The sequence below is a fragment of the Camelus bactrianus genome, chromosome 1 (assembly GCF_048773025.1).
Source record: "Camelus bactrianus isolate YW-2024 breed Bactrian camel chromosome 1, ASM4877302v1, whole genome shotgun sequence".
In the NCBI taxonomy this organism is placed as follows: Eukaryota; Metazoa; Chordata; class Mammalia; order Artiodactyla; family Camelidae; genus Camelus; species Camelus bactrianus.
This window is the reverse complement of record NC_133539.1, coordinates 47,711,118-47,738,702: the sequence shown is the minus strand read 5'-3', so window position 1 is coordinate 47,738,702 and position 27,585 is coordinate 47,711,118. Positions and strand designations below refer to the sequence as shown.

The 27,585-nt window shown below is 38.1% G+C and overlaps 1 protein-coding gene across 1 annotated transcript in view; it reads left to right on the top strand.

Moving 5' to 3' along the window:
• Nucleotides 1–27,585, top strand: part of MORC1 (MORC family CW-type zinc finger 1) — a 144,006-nt gene that overhangs the window by 76,832 nt on the left and 39,589 nt on the right. Inside the window, 4 exon segments of the mRNA XM_074363136.1 lie at nucleotides 1,454–1,559; nucleotides 6,418–6,556; nucleotides 23,046–23,111; nucleotides 24,065–24,310. Coding sequence (XP_074219237.1) covers nucleotides 1,454–1,559; nucleotides 6,418–6,556; nucleotides 23,046–23,111; nucleotides 24,065–24,310 — 557 coding nt within the window.

Here is a 27,585-nt window from a genome sequence, read left to right as displayed (position 1 = left end):
TGTAAAAGTTTACTAAGTGCTTAAGATAGTATACTAGAGTTCTCCAGAGAAACAGAACCAGCAGAATAGATGAACATATGGGTGGATGAATGGATGGATGGAAAGGTAGATAGACAGATAGGTATTAATTATAGAGAATTGGTGCACATAATTATGGAGGCTACAAGTCCCAAGATCTGTTGTCAGCAAGCTGGGGACCCAGAAGAGCCATGGTTTAATTTCAGTTTCAATCTGAAGGCCTAAAAACCAGAAGAGCCAATGATGTCTTTTCAATCTAAATGTTGACAAGCTTGATACCTAGGAAGAGTTGATGTTTTAGTTCTTTGGAATGTGGGGAAAAGCTAATGTCCCAGTTCAAGACAGTCAGAAAGAAGCCCCTCTTACTCTTAAGAGAGTCAGCCTTTTTTTGCTCTATTCATGCCTTCAACTGATTTGTTGAGGCTCACCCACATTAGGAAGAACAATCTGCTTTACTCATTCTACCAACTCAAATGTTAACCTCATCCAAAAGACCCTTACATATATACTCAGAATAATGTTTGACCAAATATCCAGGCACTCCATAGTCCAGTCAAATTGACACATAAAATTAACTATTACCAATAATATTGAGCAATGTTGGTTTTTATCATTAGTATTATTTCATTTAATTCTTAGTAACCCTTTTAGGTAAGTACTAAAATTAATCTCTTTTTACAGGTGATGATACTGAAACAGAGAGAAGTAATTTTTCCTAGGTCATTGAGGTGGTAATTATGGAGCTATTCAGATTCTTAACTACTGTGCACCCTGCCTCCATCTTAGATGAACAGAGAGAAGTATTTACTTAACAGCCATTAGCACTGTGTCCGAAGGGAATTCAGGAGTAAAGTGAAGCATAGGCTGCAAAGGGTAGGGTGCAAAAGCAAAGAGGGACTGAAAGGGAGAAATGGACGAAGTAGTCAGTAAATAGAGACTGGAGAGTAGGATAAGAGCAGCTTTTGAAAGTACAGAACAAGGAAGTGTATAAATGGTAGAGAGAGCTTGATTTCCTAGTTATGGTGGTTGTGTGGTTGGAGATGGAAAGTGGTGTTGCCAGCAGTTAGATAACAGGTCAGAAAAAATGCGGGAGTCAAGTCACTGGAAGTCTCATGTAGTTTAAGAAAAAATAAAAAGGGATGGATTACTTAAGATTCTTTTGGCTGAAACTAGCAGAAACCAACTGGAAAGAACTTAAGCAATAATAGTGACAACAGCAACAGCAACAACAATTTATTGATGGTGTCCTTGGGTAGCTCATAGAATCCTAAACTGTTTGTGCCACCAAATATAGTGGTATAGTGTCAAGGATTCACTTGTCATTGGATTGAAAGATATCTCATACTTCTGGTATATGCAGTCTGACATCCTACTCTGATAGGTTCACTTCTGATTGTGATCTTTCTTGTGTGTGATTTTGCTTTGATGATTTTAGATCTTTGCCTTAAATGGAGAGTCTTGCCTTCCTCTACTCATTACCAGGAGAAAGAATCTTTTGACATCTGGATTTGTGCTAATAACCCTAATCTCCAGGAAAACAGGTAATTTTTGATAGTTTTCTAAAATTCTTTATCCATTTCTAATTCCTAAAATATGCATGTGTGAAACTGGAAAATGTCAGCTATAGATACATTTTAGCAATAGTAGCTGTCATCTCTGGAAGGGCATTTCGTTAGTGCTCTTTTCCATCAAGTTGAAAGAGACCTGGGTGTAACTTTTTATAAACAATGGCTGTGCGGCTCTGTGCTTCCACTGTTGGGAGAACTCGACCTGGTGTTTAAAAGTTCTGCCTTCCAGTTTGTTTTCACACAACATACAATCTTATCGTGCAGGAGTTTTACCTAGAGGGTGTCTCCAGAGGCACTAAACTGTTAGATCATGTGCTTTTTCTGTTTAAGACATATATTGATTTCATTGCTTTGTGCTCTTGGAGGAAGAAGTTCAAACTAAAACAGGAAAAAGACTGATTAAATATTGATGAATGACAATGTTATTACAAGCCCTTTTTGACTTATATTCTTTTCCTTGGCAGAGGGGAGAGTTAATACTCCTCTTTAACAAAGGCACCCCTAAGTCAAGCATTGCATTTCCATGGAGTACTAAGTCCTTTGGCCTGGATAAGTGGATCAATATTACTAATACAGACATTAGGGTAGTAACTCCTGTTTGATTATTTTTATCCAGCCCTGAAAAGAAAAGTAATTGAAAAAAATTAAAAAGAAGAAAATATTTAGAAACTGCTACTAAAACCCCTTCCACCTGGAGTCCCCAGGTTAATAATATTTAGAGAGTAATGAAAACTGTCAGAGGTGACAGGGGCTCTTAGATTTTACATGGCCCAGGGGTTTTTTTCAATCTTCCTTTCTCGCTTTCAGAACCTGTTTTTCCCCCCCAAAATAAAATGTCTCTGACTCCAACTATATGAAACAGATAAAAACAGAACTGTCCTGATTGCATTAGAGACTGAAAATCTGGGGGCCAAAGGTATCCACTTCTCACTTCTGTTCCCTACTTTCTGCTAGAGTATAAAGCTCCAGGGAGCATGATTCTAAAACACTGATCTAGTCTCACTTCTTCATTTTAGAGAAGTGGAAATTGAAGCCCAAGTCGGGGCATGAGAAACCTGTTCATGAAGCCACTGGCCCGGGTTTCTGACTCCTAACCTGATTCCAGCCCTAACTTGGAACAAAGTTAAAGCTCAGTTCCAATATTAGGAATAGTCTGATGTGGGAGGAGGGTGTAGCTCTGTGGTAGAGTGTGTGCCTAGCACGCACGAGGTCCTGGTTTCCGTCCCCTGTACCTCCATTAAAATAAATAAATTGAATATATATATGTATGCATATATATATGACAATCTTTTAAGAAAAGGATAGTGTGATATGTAGTATTTTTATTGTTATTATTTTTACCTAAGTATTCTTTAAAAGAAGTTTTGTTGTTTTGGTTTTGTTTTTAAAATTTCTGTGTGGAATGAGCTGTGCTTGGAAATGTAAATAAAATTTGTTCAAACCCCCAGCTGTTAAAAAAAAAAGTGGGCTGGGGAATTAATAATAATGATCACTTACCGTGAGCTAGGAACTTTGATACAGTGTAGGACAGCGTTTAGAGTTCAGACTCTGGGGCCACCTGCCAGGGTTTGACTCCTGGCTCCATTAGCTGTGAAGCCTTGAACAAAAGATATTACCTCTCTTTAACTCATCTTTACCATCACATAGAATGGAGGGTAGTAATGGTACCTTTTGCGTCTTTTCTAGGCCTAGCATAGCCCCTTGTAGGGACTATTTAAGTCCCTGGTCTCTGAGGGTCCCCTCATAAGCCATGAGAATTTAGGTTCTTCCCACAGTTCTAACCGTGTATCTGTGACTTCTTAGACCAGTGTTAGGTACTGTCAAACCCACAGAACTGGGATTCTGTCCTCTATCGCCTCCCTTGTCTTCAGCTCACCAATGTCCTTGAATAGGCAGACTTTCGCCCTGTTTTCCTTGAAAAATGATGTCATCACAGAACAGTGTAAAATTAGTTTCAAAGCTGTATTAATTCTGTCTCTTACACATCAAAATTCTGCCACTTGTGACGACAGGCAAGATAAATTTGCCATGTTGACAGAAAACTGATGGACCTTAAAAGCCTGAAATGCAAAAAAATCTTCTTACATTTATAATTTCTTAAGTCCTTGATTCTTTAAATATACTGACATAATTTTGACCATCTGTATTTCATTTCCACTGAAAAGATTATGACAAAAAATATGCTTAAAGTGATAGCAAGAGACTTAGAAATGGGAGATGTAGAGAAAAACTTCTGATTACAAGGGCAGTTACTTGTGAGTTGACACTTCCTTTACGGGAGATCATTAAACAGCTCTGCAGATGAAGATTCCCAGGGGAAGAGAAGTTGATCTGAGGGCCTCGCTCAGTACTCTGATTCAACATGGTTGGATGGACTGTGCATCCTTTGAGAATATGCTCCCAAATAGCAAAACCCTGATATAAATGTGCAGTGGGATTTGGACAGGATCACTTAAAATAGCTGTATTAAAGTGATGAGAAGTGAAGTATACTTATTTATTAGGCAGATGGTGGAAGGACAGAGTAATAGGGTGAAAGGTGGCATTGTCTGTGTTTACAGAAAATGTAGTTTATGGTCAGCAGTTAATTGCCAATTGTCAGCTAGGTTAATACCAATGAACAGTATTTGAATGAACAACGTCTGCCCAGAACTTAGGCAAGAAACATAATAATAGCTCTCTCTTACATAGCAATTATGTCATCTCATCTTTCCAATAACAGTATGAACTTATTTCATTTCTCCGAGGAGAAAACAGTGAGGCTAAGGGAAGTCCAGTGACTTGTCCAGGATTCCTCGTTAGACCTGAAATGTGAAGCCAAGCACTTTGATGCAAACCCTGCACTTTTTCTGCCTTACCACACCACCCACCCTCTGAAGGGATCCTTATTTCAGGAAGCCTGATTCTAGACACTTTATGGTGACAAAACACACCATTTTACAAATGGTATTATTCAGAGTTGGTGACCCAGGCAGGGTAAGATGGAGCCATTGTTTTTCAGACCACTGAAGCCTCTTTTTGTTTTCCACTTTAGACACAGAGAGAGGCTAGACATTTCTGTCACAGTACCCAGGAAATAGACATCAATACACTTCCATTACATTCATTCTGTGCATTTATCTGTATTGAAAATAGGGATCACCAGCAGGGTAAAAATGATGCCTATCTTTTGACTAAACCAAAAAGTCTGAATTTTGAAAAGGATGTTGAAAAATATCTATGGTCTGTATTGCACATTAAAATCTAATTGTTTCCAAAAATCTTTGAAGACAATTGAATGGATTGCATTTTAATAAAATACCTGAAGTTTCTCTTTCCTAAGTAAAAAACTTAATGCTGCCAAAAGGTTCTTTTCACAAATGAAATAGAAACCTGTATAGGTACCACCCCACAGGTGTCTTTAAATGAACACTGCAGGTGGTTATATATATATAGGTAGGTGTTCCCTGTTTTGTTTACCTACCACCTTTTTTTGAAAATAACAATAAAAACAAATACCATATGTAGGTGGAATTAAGTGTTTCTTCACAGTAGTACCTGAATTTGATTGTAGTCCTTACACTTCTCTGTTGGTGGGGGCAAGAAAAATATATGCTGCAGCCTTGAAAAATAGAGAAATACAGTGGGCGTGTGAGGCTTCATTTTCCCTGCACTGTTTCCGGTGGGAGACATCCCTCTCTCTGTTGTCAACCTCCTCCTCCCTTTCCTGGCTTAGCGCTCATTTATTTTATAACACACACTTTCCCTGCTTTGTGGCACCTATCAATCAGGGAAAGCCCTTGTGTTAGGCAGGCTCTAGGAACTGACCTCCCTCTGCGTTCTGCCCCACCACCGCACATCCTCAGACACACCCTGAATCGAGGTCCTGTCCGCGAGAGTGGGACTTCTGATCCCTGCCAAGCCTTCATACCAAGGTGAATAAATACATCTCAGTTATTCAACAGTTTGGCTAACTCAGCTCTCCAGCACATAGCCATGAAACCAGGAATAGAAAAGAAAAAAAAAGAGGGCTCAAACCTTCCCAACCATATGTCTCAAAAATCTTTAGTACTTTTTGTAACCATAAGGGAAGCCCCCATCCACAGCTTGTTTATTGCGATTTACTCACAGTTCTACTTGATTGTGTTATACGTGTATTAACCTGCTCATGATTAGAGACATCACAGCAGTGAAGGTGGGAAGCAGGGTGTCGACCAGCAGCAGCCACACTGACAGCAGCAGGGAGACGTGGTTGTTAGGACGCTGCAGGCAGGCTCATCCAGGCAGCTGGACAAAGGGCTCCCCCACGTGGCTCAGTAACCCCACTGCCCCTGCCCAGGGCATCGCTGAGTGCTGCATCCCACCACGTAGTCGCTGGTCTTCACAGTCATCCTGAGTCATCAAGCAAAGGATCCGAGGGTTTCAGAAGCAGAATTATTTGGTATATTTTAGAGAGATATATAGATTCCTATCCCAAATTTTTCTGTGAAAAAAATGTTTGCCAGTAATGAGGTAAGCTTTGGTTATCTAAAAAACATTTTTGCAGAAGGCCTCATTTCATGATAATGAATGATAAATGAAGCATTAGTAAATAATGAATATTCTCCCATTCTTGTAAATATATCCTACCCACCACATTTTCCATTAAGTTCTTTTCCACGCAGCCTGGAGATTTAAAGTCATGTATTACCTAAACACTCAGTACCATGCTCTATGTGAGAAATGCGGCATTTGAGATTTGGATATAAGCCAGAGAGTTACTCTTTGTAGAAGTACATAATTTTTTACAGGCAGTAAAAATAATTGTATATTTCCTCCTGACATTGTCTCTTGTCCTTGCTGACTGTGAAAAGTTGTTGTCAGATGGAACGTCTGCCTTCCATCCCTCTGGGCACTATGAACACAGTACCACCATCAAAAACTGAGAAAGAGAAGCAACTTCGAGAGTCAGTCCAAAGGTATCAGAATCGACTGGCAGAACAGCCTCGACAGGTGAGCAGTTAGTAATTCTTTCCCAAATCTACCAGACTCTGGAGCTGTTGGTTTCATGACTACATGTGGTTTACCTAAGTAAAATGTGCAGCCTCTTTTTTCTATCTTTTTTGTCACCTTCTTTAAATTTTGGATCCAAGGACTGTTCTAGAGGTGATACAAGGGCTTCAGGGGTCCAGGAGGGGAGAAATCTTCAAATAATAATGTATTTTATACATGTTACCTAAGTCCATCTACATAACAGTGTGTATGAGGAACAGGGGAATATATTTCCACTCTAGGATGTGCATACAGCCTCGTGGAGGTCAGCCAGAGTGTCGAAGGTCACATGGTCAAGACTGGGATACAGGTCTGTATGATGCCAAAGACTAGACTCTTTTTATTTCATTAGGCTTCCTCCCTGAGGGTAGATTTTTGAGGTAAAGAGTTGTTCTTTTAAAAAATGTTAGCCCATTAATACAGGAACTCAAAGTCATATTTAATTGTTAAGAAAATGCAATAAATAAAACATTACTATCAGTAAATGTAGGTAACCATGACAATTGCAAGTGAAAGAAAAAGTGGCATGCAGAATTACTGTTTTAATCTCCTAACTAATAAAGTAATTACATCTCTGTTCATAGATTTAGCACCCCAATTCAGCATTTTTAAATTGTGTAGCCTGTCAGGTTCCTCAAATAGAAGCTGAGGAGGTCAGCACCATATGCCCAAATGTCTTGACTCCTGTGAAGTTGTCAGGAAAGAAAATGCTCATCTGAATAGAAAATTCCCTTTCTGAGTGGGAGTTAAGACACCCAAGCTTAACAGCTGATTATGAACTGTATTCTTGAGTTCTTAGAAGATAAACTTTCTTTTCTACCTCAGCTTCGTCTTCGTCTCCCTCCCACTTCACGAGGGATCTGCTGTGTGAGTCCAGCCACCACCTGGGATCACAACCAGAAAAGCCTGACCTCCCCTTTTAGCCTGTAGTCTCAGGGTCTTTTGGGAAAGATTCTGAAAGTCATTTGAAACATACTCTCCTAAGCATTCTTCAACCCCTAAAAGTGGCTCAACTTTTCACAATTCTTAGAGCTTCTAGTTGCAGGTTTAATAACACTCGGAAGTAAAGATATCAGCACCTGTGGTTATTTTAATAAACAATTAGGTGCAGTCAGATCTTTTCAATGTGCAATATCTTAATTTGTTTTGTTTCATACTTTGTTTACCACTCCTTGTAGCTTTGTGAAGGCATTCAGCACATCCTGAATTGATTTTTACCTTTATTGCAGTCTCTGGATTTTTTTTTTTTTACTATCAAGGTCAGAGCTGACCCTTGGATAGTGATGGTGCCAGTCATGATGTCTTAATTACCTTGTTGTTTGTTTAGTATCAGATGTTTTATTCATCTTAGAGGTAGAGATTTTGATGGAGACTGATAGAGTAACACATTTGAGCCATCTTATTCTTTCTTTCTTGGTAGTTGATTTTTTTGTAAAAATTTGCTCCAGGTTTATAGATTCAGTCTATTTCAGATATAAACGACAAAGTTTAGCAGTGCTTAAATAGAAACCTACTCCCATCAGTTCAAAGGGCATAAAAGATTCCTCACCATCCTCCCCTCCTCCTTTTTGTGAAAATAATTCTCACGTCTTTAACACACTGCAGGTACTCAGTACCCTTAACTGGCCCTGGCAGTCAAGGAGAAGTTTGGTTCCACCCAGCCATGGGCAACCAGTTAACTTTGAAGTGGTCTTTGAGCACATACTTGCCTTTGGGCCTGTCCAGTGTTAGGTATGGTGGGGAATACAGAGTAATTCTGATACCAGAATGTAGGGCCCCTGAATGCAAGGATAGTCTTGGTTTTATACATCATGAGTCTCTATTACCTAATACACTGCCTGGCATGTAGTAAGTACTCAGTAGATAGTTGTTGAACCAATAAATAAAACATGCCCTCCTTTGTGGACTGAATCTAATAGCATTTAAAATTAGCAACCACTGTAAGATAATACTAGTTCAATACTTGTCTGATCTGTAGCTGAAACTAGATTAGAAGTTTATTACAAGGAGATAGTGAGGGAAGCTTCATTCAAACAAAGTTTTGTAGAGGAAGCGGCCCTCAGCTTGTATCTTGAAGTCTGTTTAAGGTAAAAAGAGGGAAGGACAGGGTGTTCCGGGTGAGAAGAACATTATAAGTGAAGACTTGGAGATAAGCGTGAGTTTGTTTCTTCATGGGAACAGTGTTTTAAGGCACATGCTAAACTTATGTATTTTTAAAAACAAACAGCATTTGTGTGACAGGTCTGTCTTTTAAACACTGTGTAACTCATTATAAAATATGGTAATTACTGAATAGAAGACCTCTGAAAGGTGACTGCAATCCCTTTTTCACAGAAATAATTTATAAAATATTAAAAAGAACTATGTTGGTGACAGCTACCTGCTGTGAGAAAAAAATACTCAAAACCATCCAGTGCTCAGTGAGAATTTACTTCCTTCCTGGCTGCCTTTTAGAAGAAGTGCTGTTAGGCTGTGACACAGGCAAGGGTGGGAAGATCAGAAAAACAGGGCATTGGTGCCACTGAGGTTTGGTGCAGATGTGATCAGGTGTAGGGTAGACACCACTGGAAAACCAAATAACGGCTAGAATATGACCATGGTTCCACTGTGTCATCGGTGGTGCCCATTCTCTCATTATCAGGAAATAAGAAGATGTATGCCATGTAATGATGGTTTGCTCACCTCCTGTTCTCTCTTCCTGCCTCCCACTACAACCAGTGCTCACTTACCCACTGATTAAGCCTGGGGAGCAAATGTAAAAATGACCTGAATCTGCACATCCCATTTCTTACTCTCTTGCATTTCACCTTTAATGGCAGAAGTTATCCTGATCTGGAAAATGAAGAATTGGCTTGACAAATCAGAGACCTTTCTGGATCTTAGATTCTTTGGTTCTGTGTCACTGACAACCAGGAGGGATAGAATCATGGTAGGAAAGGTAATATTATTGTAGTAGTACCAGAAATCAGTAGCTACAGACTCTTCTCCACCCCTCATCCACCCTACTGGTATGGAGAGTGACAAAGTCTAAATTCTAGGGGCACCTCTGCAGGATGCCCTAGGTAGAGAAAACTCACAGTGAGTCTGAAAACTGTTCTGGTAAATGAAGTGTCCCAGTGATTAGATCTTATCCTCTGGGAGGGAATGAAATAACTAGGTCCAAAGCTATCATTTCCACAGATAGTATTGTATTTAAGCCCCATAACATTATAGTAGTTCTGTCAGTTACAGCAACAGAGGGAAGTGAATTTCAGAGAATTAAAATAACTTGAATCAATCCACACATCTTTAAATGGTGAAGTTGGACTTTGTGTCTTTTTTTTTTGCCTACTCCAGCACTGTTCTGCTCACAGTCTCCTACAATAAATACAAAAAGGATGTAAGAACATTTACAAAGGCAAGAATCTGATATAATGCAAATCCTATTTGTTAAGGGAAATGTGTAAGTTCAGTAAACCTAATAGAAGGGCTCAAGTCCAAGATGCAATTGATAAACTGTATCAACAAGCCAAGAGCCTCTTCACAAATTGTGCTTCTTTCTGACCGGCGTTCTGCTGTCTCCTTTCTGAGTAGATGAATGAGTATTCCCAGCTCCATGTTTTCCCTCCTTCCTCATTACCTGCTGTTTTCTATACCAAGTGGCAAGTGCCACCTGCTGGCGAAGTGATGAAGCATCTTCATTTTCATTGTCACTCTTGATTGTTTAGCTACTAATGGCATATCATCTGGGTTATTGTTACTCTGTTTTTCAGTAAACCTAGACAAGAATTTTAAAACTGTAGAGTTACAAAATCAGTTCCTCTGCATTTAAGGACTCTCTCCAGTCCTGTTTCACCCAGTTCTCAGTTTTAACTCACAACTTGGTCTCATCTGTCTTCTATTGTCATGCACATGGAATATATTACAGGTGCATTTCATTCAGGATTTTTTGGTGCCACTTTAAATCCACTTAATGCCTTCAAATCATTATAAGGCAGATGATGAATGTGTGTGTGTGTGTGTGTGTGTGTGTGTGTGTATGGCTTGATTCCCTGAATGAAGTCTACTCTACATTTACCCATTTGTACATAAATTAATGGGTAGTGTATTTATATAATCAGTATGTTTGTGCATATGTGCTGTATTGCTTATGTATCTTTAGGTCTTTCTGGGTTAATCTTCCCTGATTAATGTTAATTTCTCATCCCACTGTCCAGGCTCTCTCTAATCTGACACTAGTCCTTCTTTGGTATCAATGTCTTCCTTTCTGTGGAATTCTCCCACTGAGCTGCCCTGTCTTCCTTCTGGGCTGCTCTGGGTGTCCTTATTCCTGCCATTTTGTCTGAAACAACATCTGCCCCTTCCCTAGCCCTTCAAGATCCAAAAATAATGTCATTGCTGTATGAAGTCTTCTGTCATTTCCCTTCCTGTGAAAATATCTCCTTCCTTCTAGTTCCCTTTGCCCTTGATGTGTGTCTGTCTTAAGAGCATGTTTCACTTTCTATCTGGCATTATAGTTAGTTGTGTACCTAATCTGTCTCCTATATTCAACTGTAAGATTTTTGAAAGGGATTATTTTTATTCATCTTTGCATTCCCAACAACACCTAGGCCTGGACCTTTTATGTAATAGGTTTTTAATGAGCAAGAAGTGAAAGATTGAAGGAACACATTGATTTATGCAAAATTCTTCACAAATAGGTTCAAAAATAATAAATATTTTGCATTGGATTGGTTGACGCTATGTAGGTTAGACTGAAAACCTTCTTCAGATATTACTGGAGACCAAAATGTTCTTATGCTTGGTCAGGATGAAGTGTTGCGTTTGAATGGGAGTACAAGGACTGTATTTGGATTTTATTTGTCTTGTTCGTAGTCTTTGCATCAAACGAATAGCCTTTATAAATGCCATGCCTGTTGAAAAGGAACTCCAGCAGTAGCATTCTGTTCTTTTGTGGTGCTCATGTGGACACAAAAAAATGAAGCAGTGTCGTCTGACAATTCCCACCTTGGTTGTTTTAGCAGTAAATGTAGAGCAAAAGGGACTCGTCGAACTTTTAGCTGTGTTTTTCAAATTGAAATGGCATATCTGAGTACGGCTTTGTAATGAAGAATGTGAACGCATTTTCCCATTTAGAATTTAATCTTTTTAATGTGTCATTATTATGTAGGATGCTGAGATTTCAGATTTATATAACTACGGGGACAGTTTCCTTAGAAAATATATTTGTTCATCAAGAGTACTTTTCAGCCTCCTTACGTAAACTGCCATAATCTGAAATTTATGACACCTAAAGACCCTTTCTAACAAGGGGCTGTTGTACTCAGTGTAATTGAAATGTTTTACTTTATTACTCTTGCTACAAAAATCTCATTTCTATATGGTGATGCATTGCTTTTCCAAAAGGAATAATGCATAATATACTCACACCTGTGGGCCCCGTGTTCACAGCATAGCAAATGAGTTGTTACTGCTCATGAAAACTCGTTGAGGGCAGGTATCACGTTCATTTTCTCATTTATCTCCCACCACCACATCTGGCTCCGTGTTGGGCACAGTACCTGTTGAACGGTAGCTGTTCAACTTCTTAGCTTGGTTTACTTGTCCAAATTCTTTTTTTCTTATTGAATTATAATTGATACAGTATTATATTAGTTTCAGGTGTACAACATAATGATTCAATATTTTTATATTTACAAAATGATCACCATGATAAGTCTAGCTACCATCTGCCACCATACAGAGTTATTACAGTATTATTGACTGTGTATTACATCCTCTAATGCTGTACATTAAGATCCTCCGGACTTAACTTATTTTATAACTGGAGGTTTGTACCTCTTAATCCCTTTCACCTATTTGGCCCACGTCCTTGCCCCCTTCCCCTCTGGCAGCCACCAGTTTGTTCTCTTTGTCTATGAATCTCTGTTTTGCTTTGTTTGTTTGTTTGGTTTTTTAGATTCCACATATAAGTGAGATCATATGGTATTTGTCTTTGTCTTTGACTTATTTTACTTAGCTTAATACCCTCTAGGTCCATCCGCATTCTCACAAATGGTAAGACTTCCTTCTCTTTTATGGCTGAGTAATATTCCATTGTGTGTGTGTGTGTGTGTGTGTGTGTGTTTGTGTGTGTGTGTGTGTGTGTATGCCACATTTTCTTTATTTGTTCATCTATTCACGGACATTTAGGTTGTTTCCATATATTTGATTTTGTAAATAGTACTGCAGTGAACATAGGGGTAATATATTTTTTTAAATTAGTATGTTTGTTTTCTTCATATAAATATCCCAAAGTAGAATTGCTGGATCATGTAATAGTTCTGTTTTTAGTTTTTTGAAGAATGTCCATACTGTTTTCCATAGTGGCTGCACCAGTTTACATTTTTACCAACAGTGTGCCAGGTTTCCATTTACTCCGCATCCTCACAAAGAGTTGTTTTTTTTTGTTGTTTGTTTGTTTGTTTATCTTTTTGAGAATAGCCATTCTAACAGGTGTGAGGTGGTATCTCTTTCTAGTTTTGATTTTCATTTCCCTAATGATTAGTCATATCAAGAATCTTTTTGTGTGTCAGTTGGCCATCTGTGTGTCTTTGGGAAAATGTCTATTCAGGTCCCTTGCCCATTTTTTAAACAGGTTGTTTGTTTTTTGATATAGAGTTGTATGAGTCCTTTATATATTTTGGGTATTAACCCCTTATCAGATAATATCATTTACAAATACCTTCTTCCATTCAGTAAATTGCCTTTTCCTTTTGTTGATGGTTTCCTTCGCTGTACAAAAGCTTTTTCGTTTGATGTAGTCCCATTTGTTTATTTTTGCTTTTGTTGCCCTTGTCTGAGGAGAAATGTCCAGAAAAAAATTTGCTAGGACTGATGTCAAAGAACATATTGCATGTTTTCTTCTTGCAGTTTTATGGTTACATTTAAGTCTTTAATCTATTTTGAGTTTATTTTTGCATATGGTGTGAAAAAGTGGTCCTCTAGTTTATCTTCTTCATCATTTCTTGAGGAGCTGATGCCACACTGCCTGACAGAATGCCGCTGTAGTTTACTAAACAAACCAGGATAGTACCAGCAGTTACGGGGCATCAGAACAACGTGGCTTCAGGGCACAGTGTGGTGTGGGGAGACTAGGATAGTTCCTGCTCCTGGCTTCATAAGTCACCCTCTTTTGCCCTGGAGGTTGAGACCAGGAAATATCATCCATTGTTGTCCGTTCCTGGTTTTACAGAAGTGACCAAATATTAGGAAGGCCAATAGGAATTCAAGTCCAGAGGGAACTCATCCTTCCTCCAAGAAGGACAGAAGTAGCTTTGACGGTGGCAAGTGGTCTTGCCACATTACATCCCTCTCTGCATGTCAGTCAGTCCTTCCTGTTCACATCCGCAGAGATGGAGAGAGAAGTGGAGGTTCAGGTGTGTTACCTGAAATGGCTTTCACTGGAGAGAAGACTAATTTGGGTTTTGCTGCAAATGTACCTATTTGATCTCTGCCCTGCAATCATTCCTTAAGCACCTGAACTGTACATACAGCCAGTTTTCGACCAGCATGCATGCTACTCAGGAACAGTCAGAGGTTGCCTTGCACCCTGGATGCACCTCAGGGTCTATTTCCTGACTCTGCTCGGAGTCAGGGACAGGTGTTTGGCTTCCTTCCGGGGCAGGCTCCTCCCTGGTTTCCTCTAAAGGAACTCTGTGCCTCTGAGTGTGTACCTCAGAGCGCCAGCACTGCTATGTCCTCCCCCGAGCCTGATTCCTGTTTCTCATCCTGTTAGATCTAATCTCACTTCTTACTCAGGACCCACCTTTACATTTTGAATTCAGTTTAAAGAATTGTACTTCATGATTTTTCTAATTTTTCACTTAAACCCCATAGCTCATGCCTCTCGAGTTAACCTTTGTCTCCTGATCATATTCTTGGTTTGAATCTGGTGCCTTCTCCTGTCCTAACTCCTGTAGGCTTGAGCAGAATTTAAACTTAATCTCATTTGAGTTACATTTTCCACCTTGTCCTTTACCGATATGTGGTTTAACCCTCCCACTCCTTCCATCAGTCTTGCCTGGCCAGGCTCAGCCTCTAACAAAGGGTGTGGTGTCTAATCCAGTCCTAGAGAAATAACCAGTGTTTGTCCATGTCTTTTGCTTTGCCAAAGAGTCATCCTTCCTCTCTTCCGAGAATCCTCAAGGAAGGTCTTCTAGCCAAGACCACTAGGAATAGCACCTAGCATTTGAAAATAGCTAAGTATTACTTATAATACTTCTGAACAATGGCAGATCTAGTGCTTTAAAGTCTGCGGTTTATACATTTTGGGGGATCTCCTTCTAAAAAGAAAATGCAAAATTATAACTATGAAGTCAGGGACAGGACCATGAAGGGGGCCTGTGTAAGGGCGGAGCCTGAAGCTCACACTTTATTTGCTTCAGGATTTGTCTGCTGCTTAGTTCTGAATACACCATTTGATCACCACAGACTTTTTCATAGTAAGTGACAGTTGCATATTTTTCATATGTCCAATTGCTTTTTCCTCTCCAATTTCTTCCCCAAGATTTCCATAGTTATATATATTTTGGTGAATTCTAAAACTACCCTGAATGATTACTGTAACTGTATATATTACATACATGGGGGAACTTAAATGAGAAGGATGAATGGAAGGATTAAATGATAATAGCAGTTAGAATGAGCCGTCCTTAGAGATGCCTTGAACATACTGACTCGTTTAATCCTCATGACCTTCCTGTGATTGCTATGAGTCCTGTTTTAGAGATGAGGAAGCTGAGGCACAGAGAAGTAAATTGCCAAGGAAGGAGTTAGGAATCTGCAGAACTGTGATTCCAGCCGACACAGGCTCCAGACCCCTCACTCTGTTACCAAACTATATTGCCTGTCTGACTGAGGTCGCAGAAACACAGTAGGAATAAAGCTAGATCCAGAATATGAGACTGATTCTTAGTTCAAAGGTATTTGAACTACTTTGATCTCCTGCTTGCATTTTGGATTGATAGCCCTTCAGTGTGGGAGAAACTGAGAAATTAACAGCTAATGGTAGTCAGATTTTTTGCTTTTGAAAGAGCTCTGTTTATTAGGCAGATGTAGAGGGCAGTGATTGTTTTAGACAGCAGAACAGAGGTAAGGATGCTTAGGGGCTCCTTACAGAAGGTGGGGTGTGGTGGACAGTGCACCGGACTGGTATCAGGATGCCTAACTTCAGGTCTTGGCTCTGTTTATGAGCCGAGTGACCTCAGGCCTGTCAGTTGTTGCTAGTTCTTGATCCTAGCACTCCTCTAGTACAGTAAAAAGAGGATTAAACTGGGTATTTGCAAAGACCCATCCAGTTTTAGAGCCTGTGAGTATTAGTTGCCCATTTTCATTTACAGACTGTTAAGTTTTAAGTATCCATATATATTAATTTTATTCTGAACGCAAACATGAGGTTTCTGGAGCAGAGCAGATCATTATTTAATTATAGAAAATAATTGTGCTGATTCCCTTTTGCCCTCATTTGTACCCCTGGGGCAACAGATGAGGCAGAGCTTATGCTACCCTTCATACACTGGAGTTTGTACTATGGCAAGGAACTCTGAAAAAAATGAATCTGGAAGTTTAAATAGGAGAGGGACAGCCATCTCCCTAATCCCACCCCACCACCCAACAGATGCACATACTTGTTTGCTCTTTGAGAAGTATCCTGGGTTCTTACTCCTGCTGTTTGGAATAGAAATAAATCTCTTGGGAGTAAGATAAGATTAGCTTCTCCAGCTTTACAACCCAGGCAATATCCCCATGGTCCTAGATCTCCTTCCTTAAAATGTAAACACATACCTCCAGGGAAGTAAATCTCTTCAGATGCTCTCTAATAATTAGTCATAAATTCAAGATTTGTTCTTCTAGGCTGTCTCAAATTTTGGCAAAATTTGATCAGAAAGCCTTAATGGTGCAGAAACATGAAAATATTTTCTCTACAGTGCCACAAAGCATGGATGCAAAATTAGAAAGGAGACTCCCCTGTCTTTTTGTGCTGTATGTCGATGGTGATAGGATTGTCTGTGTAAAAACATCTCATGTTTGTAAAAATGCAGATTTCTGAGATCTACAGCAGACTGAACAAGAATCTCTGGGATGGAAGCCTTGGAATCTGCATTTGTGCCTAGCTCCCCAGTGATTCTTATGCACCTCTGACATTCTCTTCTTTATTCCTGGGATAAGGATCCTTCAGTTTTCCTGCTGCCAGAGATACTTCATCTTATACAGCTTTTGCTGATTGAGTCTGATTTTCAGGACTCTCCAAACATGTGAAGAAATGTAACAGTCTTGCTGGGAGAGTTTGTGAGTGTCATATAAATATAAATACTGATATTAGCAAGCTTTCTAGGGTGATGACAATTCTTTGAAATCTGAAAAGGTGATGGTGGTGATAAAAAGAATGCTCTCTCTAGTAAACAACTACGCATTAACTGGGACAGAAGTTGAAATGGATTAGCTTTGTTACATGAATTTCTGTTTTACAAAAAATGCAATCAAAGATGTACCCTCATTATTGATGTTTTTCTATTGAAAATGTAGCTGAAACACTTTTGCCATGTTTTTCTATGATGCCTGAAGTTCTTTTGTAGAAACACAACTCTGAAATGAATATAAGAAGAGGAAAATTTATGGAATTAAAAAATATTTTTATTTACTCACAACTCTAGTGACATGATTAATAGTTCAGGTCAAAACTCATTACAATAAAACTTTACAGCAAAAAGTAATTACCATTAAGCTAGCACCAAAAATGATGCAAACCCAGTTGATTTAAGTGGATCATACATTGTCACTAGATTCATTCTATTTTGCTGCACAGAAACAGGACACTGGTGTTTAATATAAAGCATCTCAAAGATGTGATGACCTCTGACAGGTATTAGAGAAGTAGTCACATTATTAGTACAGAGTAGACTTGGGACAGTTTTTTAACAGTGGAAGAAATGAGCAGTAGGCTCTGAGAGCATCTGTTTATCCTGTCCATCATCAACATTTTACTGAGTACCTATAAAGTTCTAAACTTTGGGATAGTTACTGCAGATAAAAAATGATTTGAGATTTCACAGTCTGTGGAGAGAGAAACTCATCTTAACTATAAGACAATGAGGTACATACCATGATAAATGTAGGTAAAAAGGATGTAGGAGACTTCTGCTATAAATATGGCTATGTAGATACAGCATCTTCCTGTTCTTTTTCAGGGGGTCTTTTAAGAATAACAAGGAAAACAGGAAACAAAAATGCAAACTCCAGTTTCAGTCAAGCTAAGAAACATATACCAAAATACTGCAGGGCTGTCCAAAGTAGTCAAGATAATGCAGGAACCCCACAGGTGGAAAGGAAGAGAAATGAAAGAAAGAGCCCAGCAATAGCACCCCTGAAGAATCAACACAAATACCTTTACTGAAGAAGGGTTCATCTGGAGGTGAAAAAGCTATAGCCTTTATGTACAGAAGCTGGACAGCAACAGAAACCTTACTGGACCTGCTTTGCTTCACAGAAGTAGAAGGTGTGGAATGCACATGAAAGTATTCAAAAGAGCCATATTTGCAGAAGCAGTGGGGTTTTTTGGGGTAAAGATGAGAAGGAAAGAGGTTTTGCTTGTGGGTTAAAAAAAAAAAAATAAACTTGCCTAGACTCATCCTCCACCTATCCTTCCTATAGAAAATTCTGGCAAAGAGCTATTCCTGGAAAACCTAACTTTTATAGTGATGTGTTTAATGAACAAGCTAGTACAGCAGCTAAATAAGGTATCATTTCAAAAAAAAAAAAAAGGGAAAAATTCCAGTAAAATATGGGTAAGACACCATGTAAATGTGTAACATATAAATATCATAAGCAAAAAGGAAAAAATTTCATTAAGATATGAATGACAAAAAAGAAGCAACAGCATCCATTTCTGATAAAAACTCTAAGCAAATTAGGAACAGAGAAAAACTCCCTCCATGTGATAAAGGGCATCTAGAAAAACCTTACAGCGAAAATCGTACTTACTAGTGAAAGACTGAAATCTCTCCCCCCTAAGATGAGGAATTAGACAAGGAGGTTTGCTCTCACCATTCCAATTCAGCATTGCTCAGGAGGTTCTAGAAGTACAAGAAAGACATAAAAAGAAATAAAAGCATTCTGATTGCAAAGGAAGAGGTAAAACAGTTTTTCTTTTTAGATGTGATAGTCTATGTAGAAAATAGGGTGGAATCTATTAAAAAGTTACTGGAATTAGTGAAACGAGCTTAGCAAGGTTACAGGGTACAAAAATCAGTATATAAAAAATATTTTAATTTAGCATACTAGCAGCAAACAATTGCAATTGAAATAAAAAAAAATACCACTTTCAATAGCATTAGAATATGTGAAATACTTTGGGATAAATTTGACAAAAGATGAGCAAGACCTATACTGAAAAGCAAAATATTGCTAAAAAATAAAGCAAATAAACAGAGAGATAATCTATGTTCATGAGTTTGAAGACTCAGTATTGGTAATATGTCACTATGTCAGTTCTCTCTGATAGGTCTGTACTTTGATCAGAATTTGTCAGCTTTATTTTAGGTAGAAATTGCAAAACTTACTACAAAATTCATATAGAATGCAAAGGATTTATAATAGTCAAAATCATTTTGGAAAAAACAAAGTTGATGGACTGACTTCACCTTATTTCAATACTTATTATAAATCTGTAGAAATAAATACAATCTAGTATTGGTATTAAAAGGGATAAATAGAGCCATGGAATAGAATGAGTCCAGAAATAGACTCATATGTATGTAGTCAGTTGTTTTTCAACAAAAGGACCAATACATTTCAATGGAAGAAAGAATCTTTTCAACAAATGATACCAAAACATTTGGATAGACGTGTGTCCTCAAAATAATGAACCTTGACTCTTACCTCAAACCATATAAAAATTATCTTGAAGTGGATCATTGGTCTAAATGTAAAAGCTAAAACTACAAACCTTCTAGAAGAAAATATAGGAAGAAATTTTCATGGCCTAGAGTTGGCAAAGATTTCTTCAATATGGTTCAAAATGCATGAGTTATAAAAGAAAATTTACAAATTGGACCTCATCAAAATGATAAAGCTTTTGCTCTTGAGAGGATGCATTTAAGAAATTGAAAAATCAAGCCACAGACTGGGAGAAAACATCTGTAAAACCATGTCTGATACTGGACCATTATCTAGAACATATAAAGAGCTTTAAAAACTCAATAATAAGATAAACAACACAATTTAAAAAAATAGGCAATTGTAAGACTCTAAATGGAGGACCTAGCTGAGTCATAATGTACTTGAACTTCTGACCTATAGAACTATGGCCCCTGGGTTCTGATAATATCAGTTCTTCCTATTGTCCCTCCAACCTGAGGCTTCTAAGAGCTTCCTGATTTTGATAACATTTCTTATAGTCTTCTCAGCCTCTTCAGTCTCCTCTGTTACCAATCACTATGGTAAATTCCCTCTGTTTAAAAAAAAAATGGGCCAAACATTTGAATAGACATTTCTCCAAGGGAGATATATAGTCAGCAAAATAAACACATGAAGGTAAGCATATGTCTACACAGCAACTTGTATACTCATAGTAGTTTTGTAGCCAAACACTGGAAACCACCCAAGTGACCATCAATAGGTGAAAGGACAAATTGTGGTATGTCCATTCAGTGCAATACTACTCAGCAATAAAAAGGAATGCACTATTGATCCACAAAGCAATATAGATTAATTTCAAAATAATTCTTCCTAGTGAAAGAAGTCAGACCAAAAAAGATTTATAATTCCACTTAAGATAAAATTTAGAACATGCAGATTATACTGAGAGAAAGCAGAACAGTGGTTGCCCATGGTTGGGGTAGAAATTGGAAGAGTTATAGGGAAGGGTTGGAGGGAGGGAGCTCAGGGAAACTTTGAGGCGTGTAACTATCACTAACACTGTATGATAATGTATAAAAGTAAGTGAGTAGATCCTAAGAGTTCTCATTACAAGGAAAAACATTTTTTCTTTCTTTTACTTGAATCTATATGAGATGAGGGATGATAACTAAACTTATTATGGTAATATCACAATATGTGTAAGCCAAGCCATTATACTGTATATCTTAAACTTAGTGATGTAGGTTAGTTATATCTCAATAAAACTGGAGAGGGGAAGAATACAATGCAGCTGTAAAAGGGACTAAAGAAGCATTTTAAGTACTAATGGAGAAGGATCTCTAGGATATATACTTCAATGGAGAAGAAAGTAATAGACTGTGTGTATAATATACTACCATTTTTCCCTTCCTCAAGAAAGTTGGAAAAACTTATTTATATATGCTTGTATATGATATATAAACAAATCTCTGGAAAGTTAAACAAGAAAGTAGTAGCAGTGGTTACCTATTAGTGGAAGGTGAACTGAATGAATAGAGAATGGAGTAGTAAAGAGACTTAAAAAATATACTTTAAAAAATGTATATTGTTCATGTGAATCTACATATATAGATATATCTAAACATCTAAAAAGATGTAATGCCAGGAGGAACATAGAAGATAAAGCAATTAATTTTCCCTTGGGGAATTGGAAAAGGCATTCATAGTGGATAATATTTGAACTGAGACTGGAAGGATAAGGGAAATTTGACAACTGGAGAAGATGAGAAATGTCACTCCAGGTGCAGGAAATGGGTGATACAAAAGGCATGGGAACATGAACCTGAACCCGAGGAAGAGTCAGTGTGATTGGGCATCTAGTGTATGAGGGCAACAAGGGATGTCAGACAGATGGAAAGATGGTTCAGAAGAATGTTCAGAAGAAGGTTTAGAGAGTTTAGGTGCAGCCATTTGAGAGCTGCTTGTATGTCATGCTAGGTGCTGTTTGGCTACGTTTAATAAACTTGAATTGAACGTTGGTTGTGTGCTGCATCACGTGGTAGGTGCTACACACAGAAAACTATCTTCTAAGCTAGTCCTTTTCAATCCTGACTGCATATTAAAATCACCTGGAGAGCTTTAAAAACTACTGATGCCAGGTCCACATCCCCACATAATTAAATTAGAATTTCAGGGTGTAGACTTGGCATCAAGAGTTTTTCTTAAAGGCTTACTGGGTGATTCTAATCACATGCATCCAATTTTGAGAATGCCCCCTCCCCTCTCTCTTTTGCCCCTCTTCTTCTCTCTTGTCTTCCTTATTTTAATGCAGGGAGTAACATTATGTAGAAAGTGATCATGACACAGATATATAGAGAAGTCTCTGAACTAGAAGCAAGAAAGTGAGGTTATAGAAAATAGTTTAAGCAAAAGATGATAAAGTCATTGAAACAGGATGGTGACTTGAGGCTAGTGCAGACCTGTGGGAAAATCCACAAGCTTTGGTCACTGATAGGGTGAGGGGACTGAGAGTGATTGTTGGCCAAGGACAGCCTAGCTTGGATGTCCAGGTGTTTGGTGGTGTTACTCGTCAAAAGAGGGACTGCAAGAGGAAGTACAGGTTGGGGATGGGCACAGGTACAGAGGTGAAGTAATTCAGTTTCGGAAGGGTTGCCTTAAGGGTACCTACAGTTTATAAGATGCCACCAATGGTTATTTATTTGGATCTCAGGACGGAGGAAAAGGCACCATTTCAACATCTCTGGAGTCCATCCACACTGGAAAATTTTTCAGCAGATCCAACCCTGAATCAGAGTCAGGACTCCAATTTGGGGATTAGGGTACTTACAAGAGTGAGGTAAATTTTCTGTCCTAAAGAATCTGGACACTGAGCTGGATACCGTGATGGTGTCTGTGGCACAGTAAAAGAAAGTAGGTGCACCAAAAAGGAGGTGCAAGTGGACCCCTAAGTAGGGTCTCATTCCAAGGGGAGTGATCCTGGATCTGGGGTGCAGGGCCCACATTACTCTTTATTTTCTCTTTGAATATTTCATTAACATCTCATCACTTAGTGTAACAATTATCACATCAAAATATTATCTTAAAGGCACTTCTTTTTTTGGGAAAAGCAAATACTTTCTCTCTCTAGCTATGCCTTTGAGTAGAGGGCAGGAGCTGGATGTTGAGGGTAAGACAGCATCTCAGTTGTTAGGGACACAGATAAGGCCAGTCTACCCTCAAAAGTCTCCTGAAGCTCAGACCCAGAGCTCTGAACTATACAGAGCTGTTGCTAAAGGTTAAGATTTATTCCAGATACTGGGACCTGCAAATAAAGAAAAAGGTTCTCCAGAGAGGGGAAACAAGGGCTGTGGAGACAGTGTTTGGTACAGTGACACCTTTATATTGCTCGTAGGGCATTTGATCTGTAATGCTTCATTGGATTCTCTTGTACTGCCACTACTAATTATACATCAGAGACGCCTTAATAATGAATGCGATCTTGGCACTTTAAGAAATGAAGAATACTGAATTATTACACTATGCCAGTCAAGAGTTATTTTTACTTACGTTTGTCTAATGATTTTTTCCACGATAGCCTCAGTTTATACCAACAAGTAGGATCACTGAGTTCACTACCACCTGCCAAACTTCAGCACCTAAGGTGAGTAATTCAAGTGGGATTGAACCATTTGTGACATTTCCCATGTGAAGGAGAAGACTTATCAAGGGCCGAATGTTATCATGGTTTAAAGTGAAGCACTGATAGGTATTTTTTCACTGTCATTATTTTTTTTCTTGCTAGAGTAATACATGTTTATTAGGGGAAACTTAGAAAATAAATTATAAATAAGAAAATTTAAATTACCTATTGTCTTACTGACTGGAGATGACCATTTAAAATATAATTATTTTAATGTATTTTTCCAATATATTCTTTTCAATATAGTTCAAGATATAGAAAAAATGTACATTTATGTATTACAGAAAATTATATATATAAAATCAGAGTGAGAAAGGATGTGCATCTGTGTGAGTCTGTGGATATATATTTGCCTAGAAATATGTTGTATATGTAATTCCTACATTGTTTTTGTGTTTGCCAAATGTCACATTACAGTATATTCCTCAAATGTCTGTTACTATCTAAAATTTAATTTTTTTGAACCTTTAGAGTTAGACTAATCACACACCAAAAAAAATTATGGAAAACTCTTTACAGTTTTAGTTATTCACATTTCTTAAGAGGCAAATGATGGCCAAACTTTAGATGAATAGATTATTGATATATATGCACCAAGGCTCCAAAAGCAAGAAAATCTCTGTTGGAGCAGGGGAGTCAGGAAGCACAGTGTATTTTACTCAGTTTGGGGTCTTTTGCATCCATCCTCAAAATCAGAAGGTTTCTTGACTCTCAGCCTAGCTTTGCTAAATCAAATTCTAAACAAGCCATTATAGCAGTATATGTTTGCCAAAGTCTATTTTCTAAGCTTCTGATTTTTAAAAATTTTATTAGTAATAAATATCACCTAATGTCATAAGATTATAAAGGAAATGGTAATTAATTATAAATAAGCCAGCTACCCAAAATAAAAGACCCGTTCTTTGTTATTTAAGGGAAATAAGAAAACTCAGAGAATCAGGCCTTCTGGTGATGACTTGAAGCATGAGTCTCTTTCATCCTTTGAGCTTTCAGTCAGCAGTGGAGGCTGGAAAAATAGCACAGAGGAGTCGGACTCCAGTGTAGAATGTATTTCAGAGACTAAAATCATGATGAAGTCTATGCAGAAGAGAGTGAAGCCTCAACAGCAGAGACATGCAGCAACCCTGCTGGAAAATGTCAGCCTAGCTGAGAGATCCCAGGTGGTTGTTTTTTTTTTTCCTTATTTGCAAAATTTGTAGTAATTCACTTTTCTGGAAGTAGCATTTAGTAAAGGTTTTGCTCCATTTTCCCATTTTCAAAGCACTCTGATTATAGCGTACACACTGTAATCTTACAAGGTCCCAATTTCTGTATTTTTTTTTCTATATTCTCTCTTTTGGAGGAAAAGTCAGATTGCTAGTATCAGCATTGAAGGGCTCCTCAGAAACACCTGGATGGGAAAAGAATATTAATCTATACTTAAGAGAGGAATATTCATATAGGATAAATATGTAACCTTGAGGATTTTGCTTTATAGCAAAAATGCTTAGTCAAATTCTACATAGGTAGTTATCTCTGTAGTCAAAGTTCTTGAAAAATGAGATGTAATGTTGATATATAACTAAGTGCTGAGCTTAATTTTAACAAATGTGCCGTCCTAGGATTTCCATGTATCCAAATGAGTTTGTTTGTTTTTCTTTTTTAAGAATCACTACAGATTAATTCTTACAATGTTACCTTTATTTAATTCCTCTTTGAGAATCTGCTCTTGATTCAGTATATAATGATTACAATACCTAATTGAGTGGGCGTTTCCCCTGTGCCAGATTCAGTGTTAAATGATTACAGATATTATCTCACTGCCATTTTATATCCTTTATAAGCCAAAATTTATTGCCTAGTTTATCTGCCTTGTTTGTCAAATTTGACTTCTGACGTCTTTTTACTGTTTCCAGAAATTAAATTCACCCTTAAAGGGGGAATATGGGACACCATGGGAAATATTCAAATGAGTTGCCATAGGCTCTGAAAGCAATAAAATAAGTTTAGCAAGTATTCGCTGAACTTCTGCTCTGCATAAGACACTGTGTTAAGCGTGGTGCGAGACAAGAGTTTAGACATGGTTCTTTCAGAAGGAATTATTCTGAATAATAGTTCCATTACAGAAATATCTCACACATTCCTTTGTAATATCTTTGGAAAATAGTGCATAGATTCTTGAAAATTTTTAGTGATGGGGACTCACTACCTCCTAAGGCAGCCTTTTCTATTTCACTTTTGGGTAACTCATTTTCTTAAAATATTTGAAATCCAGTTCCCTATAATTTTGAAGTTTTGGCCCTAAGTCTTTTCTTGAGACTGTAGAAGCCAAGCTGAATCTGTCTATAATCTTCAGAATTTTACTTTGAGTTGTATATCATGTTTGAATGTACAAATTCCCTGTTAGGCAGACATTTATTCAACTTTTACTGTGTCTAAAAACTGGTATGCTTATAATATAAAAAGTAGTTGTTGTAGTTTTATAGTTATATGTCCTTTAACCTTTATTTCCATTCATTAACTATGCAATTCGAAATTTGAGATTTGTAGGCTTATTTTATAGGTAGGTTGCATGCTCCAGAAACATACAAGTGATTGAAAAGTTGAAGTGAGTCCCGGGTGTTAGAATAACATATTTTAGACTTTAAACATGGAGATGTACTTAGTGTGTGTGTGTGTGTGTGTGTGTGTGTGTGTGTGTATAATGTGCCATTCAGTATGCCAGCCAGCTACAGGGGATTTAACTGTGAACAAAACCACATATGGTCCCATCCCCCATTGAACGTACAGTCTAGCGATGGAGACAGATAATCCAATGATCATATAGACAAATGTGAACTGCTACTGTGGCAGTTTTTATGACATAATAGCATGAATACTTATAATAAGGGATTTGACTCTGGGAGGATAGGTAAGTCTTCCCTGAAAAAGTGATGACAGAACTTTTAGGATTGAATTTCAATTAAATGGATAAAAGGAGGAAGAGCATTTCCAAGCAATGCAAACATCATTTGCTAACAAGGATACATGAAACACAAAGTACCTTAAGAAGACAAGTAAGCTATGATGGGGCAGAGAGCTGGAAAGGGACTGTGATGTGAGATGAGCAGGGAGTGACCAGAACCTTGCAGGCATATAGGCTTTGAGAAGGGATTTTGTATTTATCCTGAAAGCAGCAGGACACCACTGCAGGGTTTTAAGTAGGGAAGTGACATGTCTAGATTTTCCTTTGGAAAATATTGCTTTGGTTGAGTATGGAAGATGGACTAGAGAGCAGCATGAATGTGGGCAGAGCGATTAAAAGGCTCTTGCAGCGGCCTTGTGGGGAAATAATGGTGGTGTGGGCGAGGGTGCTCGTTTAGGGTGGAGAGAAGAGGATATGTTTGTTCCTTGTGTTTACCTTGAGAAGGGAACACTGGTTTGGGGATACATTGGGTGTGGAAGGTGAAGCAGAGGGAAGTGGCAAGAATGACTACAGGATTTCTGACTCTTGCTCCTAGGTGGATGGTTATTCCATTCATTGAATTAGGGAATCCTAGAAGGTGACTGGGCTTGTGGGCAGGACCATGAGTTCAGCTTCCTCAGTCTGAGACTTTCAGGAGAACATGTCAACTAAGGAGGAAGGGAAAGAAGGAAAGTACTAGACAGAAACTTGATGGATTTCAGCATTTATAGCTAGCTGTTGAAGGGTAAGTATGTACAAGTGATTGTGAAGGAATGTCCAGAGTAGGAAGAAGAAAGGACAGGAATTTGTCTTATCACTAAAGCAAGAGGGAAAGAAGGCAATTCAAAGTGAGATGGTCAGAGAGCCTGAATTCTGTTGAGGAGCTAACTCAGCAGGCTAAAGTTCTATAAACACTCCATTGACTTAATAACTTAGCGGCAATAGAAGATCACAGGAAGAATTTTATTATTGTTATTGGACTGGAGAGAATAGAAACCAGATTGGAAGTTGATTAGCAAGTGGAAGGTAAAGAAATGGAAAAGGTTGTACATTAGCTCTTAGGAAGATAAGTTTTACCTCAGAAGATAATCTATACTTAAAATCTAGAAGTGAGGTGGATAGATCAGAAGACTGTGAAATTCTTGATAAGCACTTGAAAATGAATTTAATCAGGTTTAAACTTCAATTCAAACAGCATTTGAGTACTTGAGGATTATTTGCTGTACATTTCTAGTCTTCTATCCAATAAACGCAACACTAGGCATTCCCTGTACCAGACAGTGGAGGTGCAGGAAATGTGATTATTTTTAATATTAGCCTAAAGAAATGGAATTAGGAAGGTAGACTAAACCTTATCGTGTGCTCCAAAAGCTTGATAAAAATGGGTCTGGAATTAGCCACTGTTTTAGCTTATATGTACCACAATTCAGCTCTATTAATACAGGTAATTAATTAATTAATGATTCTTCTTAGAGAAGTGTTATTGCATCCTTGTACTTCTCAGAAAATTCT